Source organism: Mytilus edulis, chromosome 5, assembly GCF_963676685.1.
Source record: "Mytilus edulis chromosome 5, xbMytEdul2.2, whole genome shotgun sequence".
In the NCBI taxonomy this organism is placed as follows: domain Eukaryota; kingdom Metazoa; phylum Mollusca; class Bivalvia; order Mytilida; family Mytilidae; genus Mytilus; species Mytilus edulis.
Window position 1 is genome coordinate 55,946,116 of NC_092348.1, and position 20,418 is coordinate 55,966,533.

Consider the following 20,418-nt stretch of genomic DNA (forward strand, 5'->3'; position numbering starts at 1 on the left):
AAAACAACAACAGAGATGGAAAAAGAAAACAAATATTGATATTGCTCAGAGTAATATCTGTTGATTACAAATACAAATATTTTATTAAACCAATCATCTGCCAATAAACGGAATTTTACATCAAATAGTTACTATTTTATGATTAATTCGTTATGAAGAGGCTTCTGTCCAAGGTTTGATTAAGTCAGAAATGGAAATAATCTTGCATTTAAATTTAAAAGGGTAACTAACAGCAAACATGTTTTCTTCTTTTGCTTGGTTTGGTAAAAAATGACCTATAAAGATAAATAAAAAAGATAAATCACATTTAAAATGACATCAATGAAATCCTAATAACATATGGTAGGACAAACAGATTTTCTTAAAATTTTGTAATCCAGATACAACAAAAAATCTTTTAAAAAGAATAAAATTGAGAATGGAAATGGGGAATGTGTCAAAGAGACAACAACCCGACCAAATAAAAAAACAACAGCAGAGGGTCACAAACAGGTCTTCAATGTAGCGAGAAATTCCCGCACCTGGAGGCGTCCTTCAGCTGGCCCCTAAACAAATATATACTAGTCCAGTGATAATGAACGCCATACTAATTTCCAAATTGTACACAAGAAACTAAAATTAAAATGATACAAGACTAACAAAGGCCAGAGGCTACATTTATCAATTGTAACAATATGCATCAATAACTAACTAGAGGCTCTAAAGAGCCTGTGTTGCTCACCTTGGTCTATGTGAATATTAAACAATGGACACAGATGGATTCATGACAAAATTGTGTTTTGGTGATGGTGATGTGTTTGTAGATCTTACTTTACTAAACATTCTTGCTGCTTACAATTATCTCTCTCTATAACAGTACTTTCTGTGGAAAATGTTATTGAAAATCTTCAAATTTTAAGAAAATTGTTAAAAATTGACTATGAAGGGCAATAACTCCTAAAGTGGTCAACTGACCATTTTGGTCATGTTGACTTATTTGTAGATCTTACTTTGCTGAACGTTATTGCTGTTTACAGTTTATCTCTATCTATAATAATATTCAAGATAATAACCAAAAACAGCAAAATTTCCTTAAAATTACCATTTCAGGGGCAGCAACCCAACAACGAAATGTCCGATTCATCTGAAAATTTCAGGGCAGATAGATTTTGACCTGATGAACAATTTTACCCATGTCAGATTTGCTTTAAATACTTTGGTTTTTGAGTTATAAGCCAAAAACTGCATTTTACCCCTATGTTCTATTTTTAGCCATGGCAGCCATCTTGGTTGGTTGGGCGGGGCACCGGACACATTTTTAAAACTAGATCCCCCAATGATGAATATGGCCAAGTTTGCTTAAATTTGGCCCATTAGTTTCAGAGGAGAAGATTTTTCAAAAAGATTACTAAGATTTACGAAAAATGGTTAAAAATTGACTATAAAGGGCAATTACTCCTAAAGTGGTCAACTGACCATTTTGGTTATTGTGACTTATTTGTAGATCTTACTTTGCTGAACGTTATTGCTGTTTACAGTTTATCTTTATCTATAATAATATTCAAGATAATAACCAAATACAGCAAAATTTCCTTAAAATTACCATTTCAGGGGCAGCAACCCAACAACGAAATGTCCGATTCATCTGAAAATTTCAGGGCAGATAGATCTTGACCTGATGAACAATATTTCCCCCATGTCAGATTTGCTCTAAATGCTTTGGTTTTTGAGTTATAAGCCAAAAACTGCATTTTACCCCTATGTTCTATTTTTAGACATGGCGGCCATCTTGGTTGGTTGGCCGGGTCATCGGACACATTTTTTAAACTAGATACCCCAATGATGATTGTGGCCAAGTTTGGTTAAATTTGGCCCAGTAGTTTCAGAGGAGAAGATTTTTGTAAAAGTTAACGCAGGACGACGACGACGGAAGACGGACGCCGGACGCCAAGTGATGAGAAAAGCTCACTTGGCCTTTCGGCCAGGTGAGCTAAAAAGCAAGCATTCCCAACTGTACCTCTCTGAACTGCATTTTTTGAGAGAATAGATATTTTTCAAGTTTCAAAACACACATACAAATAGAATACATGGAGGAACAAATAAAACATGTAGTACTATTATTGCTATTTATTCACTTGTTACATAAATCTGCTACAATTCATAATGGGTTACCTGATTTAACAATTACTTAACAAGGACTATGCACCAGTGAGTATACATTTGTAAATGGTTAAGTATTGTGAATACAAAAATTGTAACCAAATTGTGTTTATACTTTATCCAGAATCCTAATATACATAATACACTATCAACACAGATATATCTTGCCAGTGAACAGAAAATTCAGAAAAAGACAATCTGATGGACAGCAACAATGTTATTCACTCCAAAGTTGATGTACCTAGGGAGCAGGGCCTGGAAATGATCAACAAGCTAAAATATCGTGATAATAATGCAACTTGATATAAAATACAAATGTCTATCTGATAGTTGTTCCTTACAAACTGACAGAAGCAGACAATTTAACATAAAAAATTGATAATTAATTTGAAGTCACTGGACAATGACCTAGGTGGCAGGGCCTTGAAATAGCTGTCGAACTGGTAAGTACTGATAGTATTTATTTTTTTATATCACCAGTTGTTCCTTAAGCAGAAAACTTATCATCGAATATTGCCCAGTAATTCAAGGTCACTGGATAATGAACTAGGCTAGTGGTAAGGCCTCAAAATAGTTGTCAAATTGATAAGTACTGATAGAACTGCAAATTTATACAAAATGTCATTGATATATTACAAGTAGGGCCACACTTAAAAAAATATTTTGGTTTGGCCAAACCCTACCCAAAAGTAGAGACAGTGGTTAGGTAGGTAGGCATTTTCTTTTTCTTTTTTTGGCAAAGAAAAATTGAAGTAATAGATGTTTTTTAGACTTCATATCTGATTAAAAAAAAGCTTTTTCTCATCAAGACTATAATAGATTTTGAGTTGGTAACTATTTTTTGCGTAGGTTGGGTTAGAGCAAAAAACTTATTCTTTTTTTATTGCCTAGCTTTTTTCTATCAAACTTACTTTAAGCAGACAGCTTATCATTGAAAATTGCCTATTAATTCAAAGTCACTGGGCCATCACCTAGGGGACAAGGCCTTGAAATAGTTGTCAAATTGATATGAACTGATAGTATTGCAACTTAACACCATATATCATTGATCTATCACAATTAATTCCTATCAAACTAACTAGAGCAGAAACTTAACAATGCCTGAAGCTTACATTACCAGAAATGTAATATCTATGTCTTGCCTTCCATGGCAAATGAGTTACAGCAAAGCTAGATTATAGCAAGAAATTTGCAAATACACATGGACAGAAAAAGAATAAATGCAAACAATAATACATACTGCTGACAGACACACACAATATAAAAACACACTAATTTGCACCAAAGCTTTTTGATTTCTAAGAAGGTGATTTAAGCTTGAGATTGATTTGTTTCAATTCCTGGTAGTTTGTTCTTAATTTCAATAAAGCATCTAATATTTCAAGTACCATAATGATGCACACTTATGATTCTCACAATAACGTGGGACAGTCAGGAAATAAATACTTGACATTCTTTTCATTTTACTATGTCAGTGTTACAAAAGGTTAGTGTTATAAATGGGTGTAACATAAATATATATTGTGAAATACCCTTTCTAAACATATTAACAGGGCAAGCATAGAATAAAATTTAAAAATGCAAAAAAAAAAATTAAGATTAGAAGATCTGGAAATACACTTGACGTCATAGATGATACATGCATTAACAAAATTTCACTTGGTCAGTATCACAAAAGGTAACAATCGTTATACAATTTCCCTTCTGGATTGTCAATATCACAAACAGTAACAATCATTATACATGGACAATGTAAAAATATGAATCTTGAAAAATGTGATTAATATTAACTATGATGTCAAGTGTAAGCGAAAAATGTTCACTGTTTTCACATTTAATGTGCAAAATAGTTCAGAATATGGATGGACAAGATGTTTCGGATATGAAATTTGCAATTCAACTAAATAATTTTGAATTTGGGAAAGGAGAAAAGTTTGAAAACTTGAAATACCCATCTGAAATGTGTCGATATTTATTCAAAAGAAATTTCTACTCTGAAGAAAATATAACTCAATTTACAGACTTAATGGATATAATAGGTAGACATGACCTTGTTACAATGTTAAATGTTTACAGACAAGGTCATAACACTGAAAAAACTTGTCATGCTAGTAGGAATTTTATTAAAAGTAAAGACGAAGAAACTAACAATTGTTCTGAAGTAGATAGAATAAAAGTATAAAATGGTATGGAAATACATTCTGAGGAAGAAAATGACATCACAACAGTTTATTAACAAATATACTGACTAATGATGGAATATTAATTTGAAACACTGTTGTTGTTAAAAGATCCGGAGATACTCATTGAGTCTTAAGAAAATGTATAAAAACTTTGTCAAAGTAAATCTAAGTTATTGCTTGAAATGTGGAAATTAGAAGGACAAAAATTAATGTATATAAACAATTCTGTATGATGCTGATTACATTACAAATTTTATTTATTACACTATTAGTTGTTACTTAATGATGTGGTACAAAAAGCATCCAAAAAAAATCAATTTGTTTTGGCCCCAGATGACTTTTAAATCTTTTTATCATTGCAAAAGCTCCAAATTATCTGCCTTTGGTGAAAAATGCCATTTTTGCGCATTAAAATTGAAATGTTTTTTTTTATCTCATCAATGACCTATATTTTTTGTTATTTTTTCCAAATAAGCTGTACTTAAACTAAACAATTGTAAAATTTAAGCGATTTCTGTAATTCAGTTCTTTTTTCATATTTCGATTTTACCTTTATTTCTCCTTTTAGTTCAACAGAAAAAGGGTACCTTAACAAAAATGCATGCTACTTTTGAAGGCAGATTGTGAGCTTAGATGAACAGTGACCCCATTTTTTAATTTAATTTTTCTATTAAGTATAGGATAAAGTTCATTTAAAAACATAGTGAAATCTTAAATTTAAAAAGATATTGGATTTATACCCTTGAGTCCCCTTGAGATCAGATAAAATGTGAGACAGTCAGGAAATCAACACTTGACTCTCTTTTAATTTAATTATGTTAGTGTTACAAAAGGTTATTGTTATAAATAGGTGCAATGTAATTTATAAATCAAAACTTTATAAATATTACTTGTCAGATCTTAAAAGTACAAGCATTGACATGAATCTAAAAATAACAGCAATAAATATATTGAAAATTAGATAATTTGGGAACTGTATTTTGAGATATATCTAGTCAAAGATGATAAACTGGTGTCAATTTTCTTGAATTCAAAATGTTTGTAAATTCAGTATATTATATAGGTATAAGAAGATGTGGTATGAATGTCAACGAGACAACACTCCATCGAAGTTAAATTTGTAAAAATAAACCATTGTAGGTCAAAATACGGTCTTCAACACAGAGTCTTGTCTCACACCAAACAGCAAGCTATAAAGGGCCCCAAAAATGACTAGTGCAAAATACATGTTTGACATTTTGCATATTATGCTTGAATATTCTATTTTTCTCCATAATTTCACGTAAGTCCATTACTAGCAATACTATCTTTAAATATTTGACTTAGTAAAAAGTACCTAGATATGAACGATGAAAAGATTGATACAAAAGATGATATTGATTTTCAGAGGTTTAAGCCCACAAGATTTCCCCAACATTCCTTAACAGGCATATCGTAAAAGAACATAGTTCACACTGGCCTTTACAATAGTGGAAATACTTCAATGTGCATTGTGGTTAAATATTTGAACCAATCATTGAACAAATCGTAAATTATTGCAACATTCCTTTTTAGTTGAAGATACCACTTGAGATAACACTTACAGTGGCCTTGGCCTTAGTGGCCCTCCTTGACCCAGTCTTAACTTTACTTCCTTCTTCCTCTGATTCCTCTGTAAGTATAAAGTATGTCAAGATAAATATAATGAGACCGAAATATAACAAAACTACAAAAGATATTAAAGGTATTTGTAATGACATGCAGCATCTATTAATTGTAGATCATATCATCTTTAATATAATACATTCAAAATTATTGTGTGACCATTCATTCTTGTGATTTTTGAAGAACAGAAAAAATGCGAGATTAAGTATTGCGATGTCAGGTAAATCTGCATACAGACATATTTAAAAGATATCAGAATGCAAGTTCTTATTATTCAGTCTTCACGACGAGTGGCAGCCCAGGCAGGTAAAATTGCTCTCGGGCCTGTAAAAATCAGACCTACAGGCCAACAGAATCTAACTAAAAAATTTCAAAAATTGAGCTGCGGGCCTGTAGATTTAGCAGTTCAACGTGAAGACTGATTATTGGATACTAACCTAAACGCATTGTTTGCATTAATAAAAACACTACAATAAATACTGATTTGACAGTACTAGTATTTACCCCATATCAATTTTTTTTTTCTACATGCCAAAAAAAAAATACAATCAAAAGATCCCTGGGATCAATTATTTGTAAATACATTTTTGAAGCCCAATACACATCACTATCATAAATCAATTAACCGTGCCATCATTGGGAACTTCACTTCCATTATAATAATATCAATAACTATTTCATTAGTTCATTTTTAGTTACTGTAAATTCAGAAATTATTGCGAAGTTTTCAATATTGCGAAAAATGCTACAGGGTTAAAACTGAATAAATTCATAGGCGGATCCAGGGGGGGGGGGGGGGGCCTGGGGGGCCCGCCCCCCCCCCCCTTTTCGTGGGAAAAATTTGGTTGATTATATAGGGAATCATTGAAGCATGACTGGAGCAGGCCCCCTTAGGTCAGTCAGCGGGCCCCCCCTTAGGAAAAGTTCTGGATCCGCCACTGAAATTTAAACTTGCATTCTCAATTTTTTTAAACGAATTTAACAGTATTTTTCTCAATATCACAAAAATTCAAATGGCATTTAGTCTAAGATGACAAAATCGCAATAATAAATGCACACAATATTTTTTGAATTCACAGTATTTTTTTAGCACATTTGTACTTATGCACTAAAAGTAAAAACGTATCATAAAAAACACTAAGGAAAAAAGTATACCCTGTAAAGTGAAGACAATGTAGTCTGATTGCATACTGTAAATTCAGAAATTATTGCATGCAACTAGGTTAAGAACTTGCATTTTAACAAATAAAACATAAATATGAATGTAGATTGTTCTGAAATCAAATTTATTAAACTCTCCGACTCTTTCTCTTGTCAATAAGATAAAGGATCTATATGTTGTTTATGTAAAAATGAAATACTTCAGCAAACTATTACGTAATAAATAAGAGTTAACAGTAAAATTCAAAACCAGAAAAAAGGAGAGAGTTAAATGAGGACTGAGGTATATGAGCAAACAATTACTAAACAAGAATGTGTCCCCATTACATGGATGCCCCATCCGCACTATAATTTTCTATGTTCAGTGGACCGTGAAAATGGGGAGAAATTTCTAATTTGGCATTAAAATTGGAAAGATCATATCATAGGGAACATGTGTACTAAGTTTGAAGTTGATTGGACTTCAACTTCATCAAAAACTACCTCAATCAAACACTTTAACCTGAAGCGGGATAAACGGACAGATGGACGAATGGTTGCACAGACCAGAAGACATAATGCCCATAAATGGGGCATAAAAATATCTGACAGTATATCATAAGCCTAAAGTAATGCACTGTAATTTCTGATCTTCATCTTGATAATCATTGGATGATGATCATCATGATCATACTGTAAATTCAGAAATTTTTGCGATGTTTTTATTATTGTGAAAAATGTGAGAAACTTGTGAACACAATAAGTTAAACTCGCATTTTGAAATATTTTATACGAATTAAACAGGATTCTTCTCAAAATCTTTAAATTTAAAATCGCATTTCAGTCTAAAATGACAAAATAACTTCAGCTACTTATGTTTTCAAAAGTCCAGATGTCAGCATGTTTTGAAGAAACACAGGATTGACACTAATTCTTTATTATTTGGTAAAAAATAATATTTCATCAGAGTTTACCAACATGATTGTGTGGAACAAAATGATAAAATAATATGTTGAAATAGGCACTAATTTTTTCAATATTCAAGGCAATTTGCTTTTGTTAAGGCTGATTGAACATAACGTGACGGTACCCAAATTGCACCTATTTTGACAGTTTTTTCACCTACGTTGTTTTATGATCAGGAAAAAAATGTCCATACTGGGTTTATTTTGTAGCTCTATCCTTCTTTATTGTATAGGTACACCGATTTGATTTTTAATCCATATTGAGTCATAAAAAAATGGGTTTGAATCAACCTCCAAACTATCCATGATTCTGTAATGAGGAGTACCCAAATTGCATCCATGCTTAAATTCACATCGTCAAAAGTCTAATAACCGAGCTTTTGTTTAATTTCTTCAAATATTTTGAACAATTGGATATTAGTCCATGCTTACTCTTCATATTTTACGAAATGGATACTTTAATATATTGTATTTGCTAATTTTAAAAAGATGACGTTTTGATGACGTCGCATGGTGACGTTTTCGTACATTTTGCTTTTTTAGTAAACAGTCCATCTGTTGATAAAGACTGTGAACGTTTTGTGTATATCTAAATATGTTTACCTTTTGTCGTGAATATAGGCCAAGAGACTTTAGATCGTTTTCTTATGTAATTGTTTCCCGTACTTTCGCGCACACTATTGTTAATGTAACGTAACGTTATTGTTACGTATATATATATTTCATCTTACGATCATAAAGCATCTAAACTAGCAAGACGTTATTTTTCTTCCACAACAAAAGTGAATAACCCTCAAGATATTGGTGCCGTGACGAAAAACCACAACTAGAGATGAGTTCGAAACTCAAAACAGTACGAGCCGCACATAGACGAGCAGTAATAAAACTACTGAAAAAAGCAGACCCGACAGAAGAACCGCAACAAGATGTTGTCAACCTCAGATCCATGATGGAGCTTATCAAAACCAAGAAGAAGACATTGTCTGACCTCAATGAGAAGATTCTAGAATCTATTATTGAAGAAGAAGACCTCGACGAAGAAATTGAAGAAGTTGACAGATACGAGTTAGAGATTCAAATTGGAATAACGAAAATTGAAAAGTTCATAAAAGAAGTAAGTGTTAGTCAGTCTGAAAATCAATCAGCTCTTAACCCTAATGCATCAGATTTTATATGCAATAACCCCAGCGTGCAAGATCATTCTAACCAGATAATTTTCAACTCGGAGCAAACAAGCCTAAGCCAGTCAAGCATGCCCACCTCCACAGTGTCAAGTCATTATAACAAATTGCCTAAACTCAACTTGCCAACTTTCGGCGGAAATCTATTGGAATGGTCAGCCTTTTGGGATTCCTATAATAATTCCGTACATGAAAATCCTTCATTGAGTGACGTGCAACGATTTAATTATTTAAAATCGCAACTTTATGGAGAAGCTAGCCAGTGTATTTCGGGAATGCAAATGACTAATACAAACTATAATCAAGCAATACAAATTCTACACGAGAGATTTGGCCAACAACACAAAATAGTAAACGCATACATGCAAAATTTGCTAAATTTGCCTGCACCAACGCCCGGAATTAGGGGACTGAAATCGTTCAGTGACACAATAGAAAGTAATATACGTGAATTAGAAGGAATGGGTCGATATCAGGAATCGTACGGAAGCCTATTAATACCACTAATACTCAACAAACTTCCATGTTTTGTCAGACAAAACATTACTCGAGACCACGGTAATGATGATTGGGATATTTTAAGTTTACGCAAAGCAATAAAGAAAGAAGTTTGTATCCAAGAGGCCGCTAACGCCAATCCTATTGAAACCGATATTATCCCCACCGCATCGTTCGTGACAGAAACTACAAATAAAAGATGGAAGTCAACAGGGTCTAAAGATAGTAACAACAATAGTTCCATTAAGACTAAAAGGCCGTGTTTGTTTTGTCAAAACCCGCATCACCCTAATGAATGTACAAAGATCACCGATATAAACGCCCGCACCCAAATCGTAAAGGAAAAACGAGTTTGCTTTAACTGTTTCGGTAATCACAAGGTTTCGGAATGCAAGTCAAAATACAGTTGCCGAAATTGCAGTAAGAAACATCACAGTAGCATCTGCCGTAATAATTTACTAAATGAAAACTCCACTTTAAATGAAAATAAAGCCGTAACAAAACCTGTCAACGAAGAGCTACAAATTACCACAGAAACAAAGAGCGCCGCTATGCATTCTGCAGTTACAGCACATACCGAAATTCTATTGAAAACCGCCGTAGCGCCCGTATGGTACCATGATGAAAGTGTTATGACTAACATTCTACTCGATGAAGGCGCCCAGAATTCATTTATTTCTCAAGAACTAGTAGAGAAACTCCATATCAAACCAACTGGTATAGTAAGCATGCAAATTTCTGCATTTGGCGGGAAAGAAGGTGATGTACGCAACCTGGAGAAAGCAACATTATCCATTGAGACCGAAAGAAAAGAAAGAATTCCAATGGAAGTAATTATTGTTCCAAAAATTGCCGCACCGATACATATGAAGAAACGGGTTAACATTAACAGCTTGCCCTATTTACGAGGATTACAACTTGCCCACCCAGTCACGCAGGATGAAAAGTTTTCCATTTCACTTCTCGTTGGAGCAGACTATTACTGGTCTTTAGTACAAGATGAAATTATTCGAGGTGACGGACCAACAGCTGTTAAATCTAAAATAGGCTATTTGCTATCAGGACCACTGAACACAGATATCAACACTCAACAATGGAACTCTACGATGATGAATGTCTTAGTTGCGCACAAACCCGAGGAGTGCGATTTACAGAAATTTTGGGAAATTGAGTCGAGCGGATTAGAGGCGGATTCTGATGAAAACACAAAAAATGTACAAAACCTAATGCTTGAGTACCAAAACTCTAGCATAACATTTAAGGAAAATAAATATGTCGCAAAACTACCATGGAAACAAGATCATCCCGAGTTACCCACTAATGAATATATAGCAAGAAGGAGGACCCAGAATGTTATAGATAGGTTGGCTAAAGATCCGGATATGTTAAATCTATACGACAAGATTATCAAAGAACAGGAGATGAAAGACTTCATAGAAAAGGTACCCATTACAGAAATAGATCGCGAGCATGGAAGAATCCACTACATACCACACCATCCCGTTAAGAAAGATTCAAACACGACCCCTATTAGGATTGTATATGACTGCAGTTGCCATGGAAATCCAGATTTACCCAGCCTTAATGACTGCCTATCTTCAGCACCACCTATTTTAAATAAATTGACAAGCATACTTACAAGATTTAGATTAGGAAAATATGGCATCACAACGGACATAGAAAAAGCATTTTTACAAGTAAGACTTGACAATGATGACCGAGACGCCACACGTTTCTTTTGGTTATCCGATTCAACTGACCCAACAAGTGAATTGATTATGTACAGATTCAAAGTTGTTCTTTTTGGAGCAACGTGTTCGCCGTTTATTTTAAACGCAACATTACTGAAACATTTATCCACGAGTCAGAGCAAAGTAGCAACAATTCTACAAGAAGATCTATATGTTGACAATGTACTATCTAGCATTAACTCGGAAGAAGCCACAATTAAATACTTCAATGAATCCAGAGAATTGCTAAAACAGGGAGGCTTCAACTTACGTTCATGGATGTCGAACAGCGACAAACTCAGAGATTTAGCCTTATCGGAAAAAGTACTGGATGCAGACAAGGTGACAAAAATATTGGGAATGCGCTGGGATGCAAACTCAGATACACTCAGCTTTGCCGAAACAAAACAATTAAAGATGGACACACAGTTGACAAAACGTGAACTTTTGAGACAGTCTTCTGCTATATATGACCCGTTAGGACTACTCGGACCGATAACCATTAGAGCAAAAACACTCATTCAAGACCTTTGGAAAAAAGGTTATGCATGGGACGAGAAACTACCAAAAGAAATTGAAAACGAATGGACCGATGTGAAGAATGACATCTTACAGATAACTACGAAACTTCAAATACAGAGATACTATTTTGCAAACGAGGACGAAGAAACTACCGAGTCTACTCTACACATTTTTGTTGATGCAAGTCAGAAAGCATACGGAGCTTCCGTTTACTTGAGTAAAGGCACAGGGTCGACACTTGTTATCGCGAAGAACCGTGTTGCACCGTTAAAATTAATAACTCTACCAAAATTAGAATTAATGGCTGCAGTGATTGGAGCACGACTCTCAAAAGATGTAATCAAAAACTTAGGAATCAAAAGAGCAGTATTTTGGAGCGATAGCCAAATAGTTCTACATTGGCTCACCTCATCGAAATCGTCAAACAAGTTTGTAAAAAATCGTGTTAGTGAAATTAAAGAACTAACTGAAACTCATGAATGGAAATATGTACCCACAGAAATGAACCCAGCTGACCTACAAACACGTGGATTGACTGCATCGCAATTTGAAGATTCGACATTATGGATGAATGGACCCCAATGGTTAACGGACGAGCGTAAATGGCCTACGTGGACAGGACATGTGGAAATAAGCACTCAGCTATCTAATATCACCGGACCAAAGACACACAGAAGTGACGATAAAATACCAAGTGATCCGCCGCAAATATCACAAATCATAGACATGAACAGGTATTCTGATCTAAATAAACTTTTAACTGTAACTGGATACGCCTTGAAATTCGTTAAGAACTGCCAGAAAAAACGTCCATATCGACTACAAAGTTCACAAGGTGACAGGAACCTAAGAACAAGTCTAACAAAAGAGGAAATTTCATTAGCTATGAATTTATGGATCAAAGATACACAGCAAGACAGGTTCGTGAAAGAGCTAGAACATATTTCGTTAAACTCGAAAGTTAAATCACTACCGCTTGTACAACAGTTACGTTTATATTTGGATGAAAATGGAATCATACGATGTAAAGGCAGAATACAAAATTCATCTATAGAAGAAAACGCGAAGTTTCCTATTTTACTACCAAAGAACCACAAACTTACAGATTTTGTCATTATGGACGCACATCTAAGAAATCTACATACAGGAGTCGGTCAGACAATAACACATATAAGGCAATCTTACTGGATACCAGCAATTCGACAATGTGTGAACAGTGTCTTACGTAAATGCATACAGTGCCAAAAAATAATTGGTAAACCGTATAACAGCCCGGAACCACCACCACTACCAAAGGATCGAGTAAAAGACACCATACCATTTTGCACAACTGGGATAGATTTTGCCGGACCTCTACACATCAAGGATACATCAACACAACCGAGAAAGGTATATATATGTTTATTCACATGTGCATGTATACGAGCTATACATTTGGAACTTGTACCTGATTTGTCATTGAACACTTTTATCCTAGCATTTAGACGTTTTATCAGTCGAAAAGGAATACCGCAAACTATTTATTCTGATAACGCACCTACATTTGTAGCCGCATCAAATGCACTTCAAAGTCAGCTGAATTTACATATCAACTGGAAATTCATTCCGAAAGGAGCGCCGTGGTATGGCGGATGGTGGGAACGTCTAATTGGCTTAACGAAAATGACATTAAAGAAAGTATTTGGTAAAGCACTCGTCAGCGAACAATCTTTGACAACAATACTCACTGAGATTGAAACTATTATAAACAATCGCCCACTTACATATATATCTTCAGATATAAGAGATCCCGAACCCTTGACGCCATCTCATCTTTTACACGGGAGGATTATTACGACCACAGAGATGCACAACGACAAACACAACGCGAATACTCAAGAACTTGATACGATCACAGCAAACAAACTATTTGAGAGAAAAGGACTCTTATTAGATCATTTCGCAAAACGCTGGTCTAATGAATATCTTACCGGATTACGTGAATATCATCGAGCCTCTGGAAAACATACTGGACAAGTTAACATTGGTGATGTAGTTCAACTAGGAAGTGAATCGCCACGACTTTTATGGAGATTAGGAACAATAGAAGACGTCATCAAAGGAGGAGATGGACTTATTCGAGCAGCAAAAGTACGGACTTCTAGAGGACTAGTAACCACACGACCAATTGTGAAGTTAAATCCATTAGAACTATAGTAACTGTTATAGGATTTTTGTGAAGGACAGTTAACGTAAAGTGAAATTACAAAAAAAAAACTTTCAATGTGATCCATTTATAGAACTTTAAAGTTTTGATTATTTATCATTTAAAATAATTTTATTTCTTATGCATTTTGAGGCCCCCAGAATGTCGTGAATATAGGCCAAGAGACTTTAGATCGTTTTCTTATGTAATTGTTTCCCGTACTTTCGCGCACACTATTGTTAATGTAACGTAACGTTATTGTTACGTATATATATATTTCATCTTACGATCATAAAGCATCTAAACTAGCAAGACGTTATTTTTCTTCCACAACAAAAGTGAATAACCCTCAAGATACCTTTGTTGAAAGACGTGCATAGTATCAAATCATAAAAATACAAATTGTTTAGTCTTGTAAGATTTCCGTTGCTATTTCTTTCTAAATAGGTGCAATTTGGGTACTCAGTGCAATTTGGGTACCCTTACGTTAAATACGACAGAACTGAAACCACTTTGTTTGACGTGCAAAATACATCAAACATCAGGATTTCAGTAAACTGCTGAATGAAAAAGTAGAGGCACAGCGAAAATCATGCACCTAAAGGCAGGCTTCAACTGGCCCCCAAGTACACATACTAAAAATTTTAGATGGTGATATTTCTTTTAACTTTTCAGTAACAGCATTACTCAATTCTTTTTTTAACATATTTCTTGAACACGAGTTCTTTTGAATTTTTTGTAAAGTATTTTTTAACTGTGACAAGAGCCATCAATAAGTGTTGTTTGGCTAAAAATTGTGCAAATAAAATTTCCTCTTGAGTTGATTTAAACTGAATTTAAAGTGAAACTAAGTGCAAACTGTAATTTGAAAGTGGCTACCACACCTGATTCTGACAATTCTGATACACTCAGATTCTCCACATTGTCAGACCTCTGACTGTCTCTCTCCTCCTCAGACAATTCCTCATCACTCCTCACATCATACTTTGTACCTTACCTGATTCTGACAATTCTGATATACTGAGATTATCTACATCATCAGACCTCTGACTGTCTCTCTCCTCCTCAGACAATTCCTCATCACTCCTCACATCATACTTTGTACCTTACCTGATTCTGACAATTCTGATATACTCAGATTATCCACATCGTCAGACCTCTGACTGTCTCTCTCCTCCTCAGACAATTCCTCATCACTGCTCACATCATACTTTGTACCTTACCTGATTCTGACAATTCTGATATACTGAGATTATCTACATCATCAGACCTCTGACTGTCTCTCTCCTCCTCAGACAATTCCTCATCACTGCTCACATCATACTTTGTACCTTACCTGATTCTGACAATTCTGATATACTCAGATTATCTACATCATCAGACCTCTGACTGTCTCTCTCCTCCTCAGACAATTCCTCATCACTCCTCACATCATACTTTGTATCTTACCAGATTCTGACAATTCTGATATACTGAGATTATCCACATCATCAGATCTCTGACTGTCTCTCTCCTCCTCAGACAATTCCTCATCACTCCTCACATCATACTTTGTACCTTACCTGATTCTGACAATTCTGATATACTGAGATTATCCACATCATCAGATCTCTGACTGTCTCTCTCCTCCTCAGACAATTCCTCATCACTCCTCACATCATACTTTGTACCTTACCTGATTCTGACAATTCTGATATACTGAGATTATCCACATCATCAGATCTCTGACTGTCTCTCTCCTCCTCAGACAATCCCTCATCACTCCCCACATCATACTTTGTATCTTACCTGATTCTGACAATTCTGATATACTGAGATTATCCACATCATCAGATCTCTGACTATCTCTCTCCTCCTCAGACAATTCCTCATCACTCCTCACATCATACTTTGTACCTTACCTGATTCTGACAATTCTGATATACTGAGATTATCCACATCGTCAGACCTCTGACTGTCTCTCTCCTCCTCAGACAATTCCTCATCACTGCCCACATCATACTTTGTATCTTACCTGATTCTGACAATTCTGATATACTGAGATTATCCACATCATCAGATCTCTGACTGTCTCTCTCCTCCTCAGACAATTCCTCATCACTCCTCACATCATACTTTGTACCTTACCTGATTCTGACAATTCTGATATACTGAGATTATCCACATCGTCAGACCTCTGACTGTCTCTCTCCTCCTCAGACAATTCCTCATCACTGTCCACATCATACTTTGTATCTTACCTGATTCTGACAATTCTGATATACTGAGATTATCTACATCATCAGACCTCTGACTGTCTCTCTCCTCCTCAGACAATTCCTCATCACTGCCCACATCATACTTTGTACCTCACCTGATTCTGACAATTCTGATATACTGAGATAATCCACATCGTCAGACCTCTGACTGTCTCTCTCCTCCTCAGACACTGCCCACATCACTGCCCACATCATACTTTGTATCTTACCTGATTCTGACAATTCTGATATACTGAGATTATCTACATCATCAGACCTCTGACTGTCTCTCTCCTCCTCAGACAATTCCTCATCACTGCCCACATCATACTTTGTACCTCACCTGATTCTGACTATTCTGATATACTGAGATTATCTACATCATCAGATCTCTGACTGTCTCTCTCCTCCTCAGACAATTCCTCATCACTGCCCACATCATACTTTGTACCTCACCTGATTCTGACTATTCTGATATACTGAGATTATCTACATCATCAGATCTCTGACTGTCTCTCTCCCCCTCAGACAATTCCTCATCACTCCTCACATCATACTTTGTACCTTACCTGATTCTGACAATTCTGATATACTCAGATTATCCACATCATCAGATCTCTGACTGTCTCTCTCCTCCTCAGACAATTCCTCATCACTCCCCACATCATACTTTGTACCTTACCTGATTCTGACAATTCTGATATACTGAGATTATCTACATCATCAGACCTCTGACTGTCTCTCTCGTCCTCAGACAATTCCTCATCACTCCTCACATCATACTTTGTACCTTACCTGATTCTGACAATTCTGATATACTGAGATTATCTACATCATCAGATCTCTGACTGTCTCTCTCCTCCTCAGACAATTCCTCATCACTCCTCACATCATACTTTGTACCTTACCTGATTCTGACAATTCTGATATACTGAGATTATCTCCATCATCAGATCTCTGACTGTCTCTCTCCTCCTCAGACAATTCCTCATCACTCCCCACATCATACTTTGTACCTTACCTGATTCTGACAATTCTGATATACTGAGATTATCTACATCATCAGACCTCTGACTATCTCTCTCCTCCTCAGACAATCCCTCATCACTCCCCACATCATACTTTGTATCTTACCTGATTCTGACAATTCTGATATACTGAGATTATCCACATCATCAGATCTCTGACTGTCTCTCTCCTCCTCAGACAATTCCTCATCACTCCTCACATCATACTTTGTACCTTACCTGATTCCGACAATTCTGATATACTGAGATTATCCACATCGTCAGACCTCTGACTGTCTCTCTCCTCCTCAGACAATTCCTCATCACTCCTCACATCATACTTTGTACCTTACCTGATTCTGACAATTCTGATATACTGAGATTATCTACATCATCAGACCTCTGACTGTCTCTCTCCTCCTCAGACAATCCCTCATCACTCCCCACATCATACTTTGTATCTTACCTGATTCTGACAATTCTGATATACTCAGATTATCCACATCGTCAGATCTCTGACTGTCTCTCTCCTCCTCAGACAATTCCTCATCACTCCTCACATCATACTTTGTACCTTACCTGATTCTGACAATTCTGATATACTGAGATTATCCACATCATCAGATCTCTGACTGTCTCTCTCCTCCTCAGACAATTCCTCATCACTCCCCACATCATACTTTGTACCTTACCTGATTCTGACAATTCTGATATACTGAGATTATCCACATCATCAGATCTCTGACTGTCTCTCTCCTCCTCAGACAATTCCTCATCACTCCTCACATCATACTTTGTACCTTACCTGATTCTGACAATTCTGATATACTGAGATTATCCACATCATCAGATCTCTGACTGTCTCTCTCCTCCTCAGACAATCCCTCATCACTCCCCACATCATACTTTGTATCTTACCTGATTCTGACAATTCTGATATACTGAGATTATCTCCATCATCAGATCTCTGACTGTCTCTCTCCTCCTCAGACAATTCCTCATCACTCCTCACATCATACTTTGTACCTTACCTGATTCTGACAATTCTGATATACTCAGATTATCTACATCATCAGACCTCTGACTGTCTCTCTCCCCCTCAGACAATTCCTCATCACTGCCGACATCATACTTTGTATCTTACCTGATTCTGACAATTCTGATATACTCAGATTTTCTACATCGTCAGACCTCTGACTATCTCTCTCCTCCTCAGACAATTCCTCATCACTGCCCACATCAAACTTTGTTTTAATATTATCCAGTTTCCGTTCAGTTTGTTTCAGGTGTGTTTTCTGTTTATAGTACTTCTGTACTTCTACCAACGATTTCAAAACATGGACCTGAAATTAAATTGTAGTCTAAACAGATAAATAAACTATTTTTGACTCATGAATAAATACAGATAACATGTTTGAAACAAAAAGTTGTGGGATTTCTATGTGACAGACTAGCTTGGTGGTGTAGCAGTGGTGTAGCAGTAGTGTAGTGGCCTAGAGTGTGTGGTGGACATGGGTCAATTTCCAAGATCAGTCTAGACTTTTATTATCTGTCTGTATGCAAGCATTCAATATTCAACAGATAAACTATCATGTCTGTAATTTCTGTTATTTTATTTTTTCTCTCACTTTTCACAGAATGTTTTTTTAAATCAAATAAAGGTATCTTCCCAAGGACAGATCCAGCAGTGCAATTTTAGATTGTTAACCCCATTACTTTCTGGTTTTCAAGGTTCTTTATACAAAACATTCCCCCCCTTTAAAAATGCATATAATATTACAACTGATTTAGACAGAGGGAATTGTAGTCTTTTCATTACAATTAAATATTACCTGTAATTTGTAGTGATTTGCTTTTCTAGCACATTCAAATGCCTTCATATAACACATGCTAACATCATCGTAACTTTTGCCATCTAGTTCCTGGCATTCTGCTATATTTAACCATGTTCGGCATATCTGTGAGAAAAAAAAATTGTGAAACAAAAGTAGAAATTGATCAGTGTTTATAAAAAAAAAATTGATGCAACCTAAGCATGAAATGACAAATTTAGCAATTTTTGCATTTAAAAAGAGACATAACCAAAGAAAGGTGAAAGTGACAAAATTCAAACTTGATCTGTGTTTGGTGGTAATAAGCATTGTGTATCAATTTAATAACATTTGATTGAGGAAAACTAAATTTAGAGACAGAAACTTTTGAGAAATATGTATGGATATATGAATGTACAAACAAACAAGAGGCTGTCATAACGACAGCAAACCGGATTTATTAACATTTATTTGTGTCCTGGCAATATCACAAGAACCGTTACTGATGAATGGTCAAAGTGAAAATCGTCAATATCAAATTTGACCTCCATTTTGTCATCAGTATCAACATATTAAAATTTGAAAAGCTTAGATTGAATGGTTCATTCATAGTAAATGCAACAACGTGAATGGAAACGCCATTTTACAATCTTTCAAGAACCATAACTCCAGAACGGTAAAAGTCAAAATCGTTATTATTGAACTTGACCTCTATTTTGTCATCAGTAACAACATATAAAAATTTCAAAAGCTTTGGTTGAATAGTTCATGAGAAAATGCACGGACACGACTGGAAACACCATTTTTCAATCTTTCAAGAACCATAACTCCTGAACGGTAAAAGTCAAAATCGTTATTATTGAACTTGACCTCTATTTTGTCATCAGTAACAACATATAAAAATTTCAAAAGCTTTGGTTGAATAGTTCATGAGAAAATGCACGGACACGACTGGAAACACCATTTTTCAATCTTTCAAGAACCATAACTCCTGATCGGTAAGGCTTAAATTAAAATATTGTTTGTTTGCCCTTTACCGACCGACCCTATAAATTCGTTCCGCCTGAAAATCTTTTATTTGTATTTACCAGCAAGATTTTATTTTATTTTATTTTTTCGTTCCTACCAAAAATCTTATATTTGTATTTCCCGCTCAAAACTTTTTTACCGGAATCC

General features: G+C 35.3%; 1 protein-coding gene across 1 annotated transcript in view; it reads right to left on the bottom strand.

Moving 5' to 3' along the window:
• LOC139523990 (tonsoku-like protein) overlaps positions 1-20,418 on the bottom strand; it is a 105,493-nt gene that overhangs the window by 65,741 nt on the left and 19,334 nt on the right. Inside the window, exons 9-11 of the mRNA XM_071318488.1 lie at positions 19,264-19,389; positions 18,576-18,774; positions 5,906-5,973 (exon numbers count right to left, since the gene is read on the bottom strand). Coding sequence (XP_071174589.1) covers positions 5,906-5,973; positions 18,576-18,774; positions 19,264-19,389 — 393 coding nt within the window. The remainder of the gene's footprint in view (positions 1-5,905; positions 5,974-18,575; positions 18,775-19,263; positions 19,390-20,418) is intronic.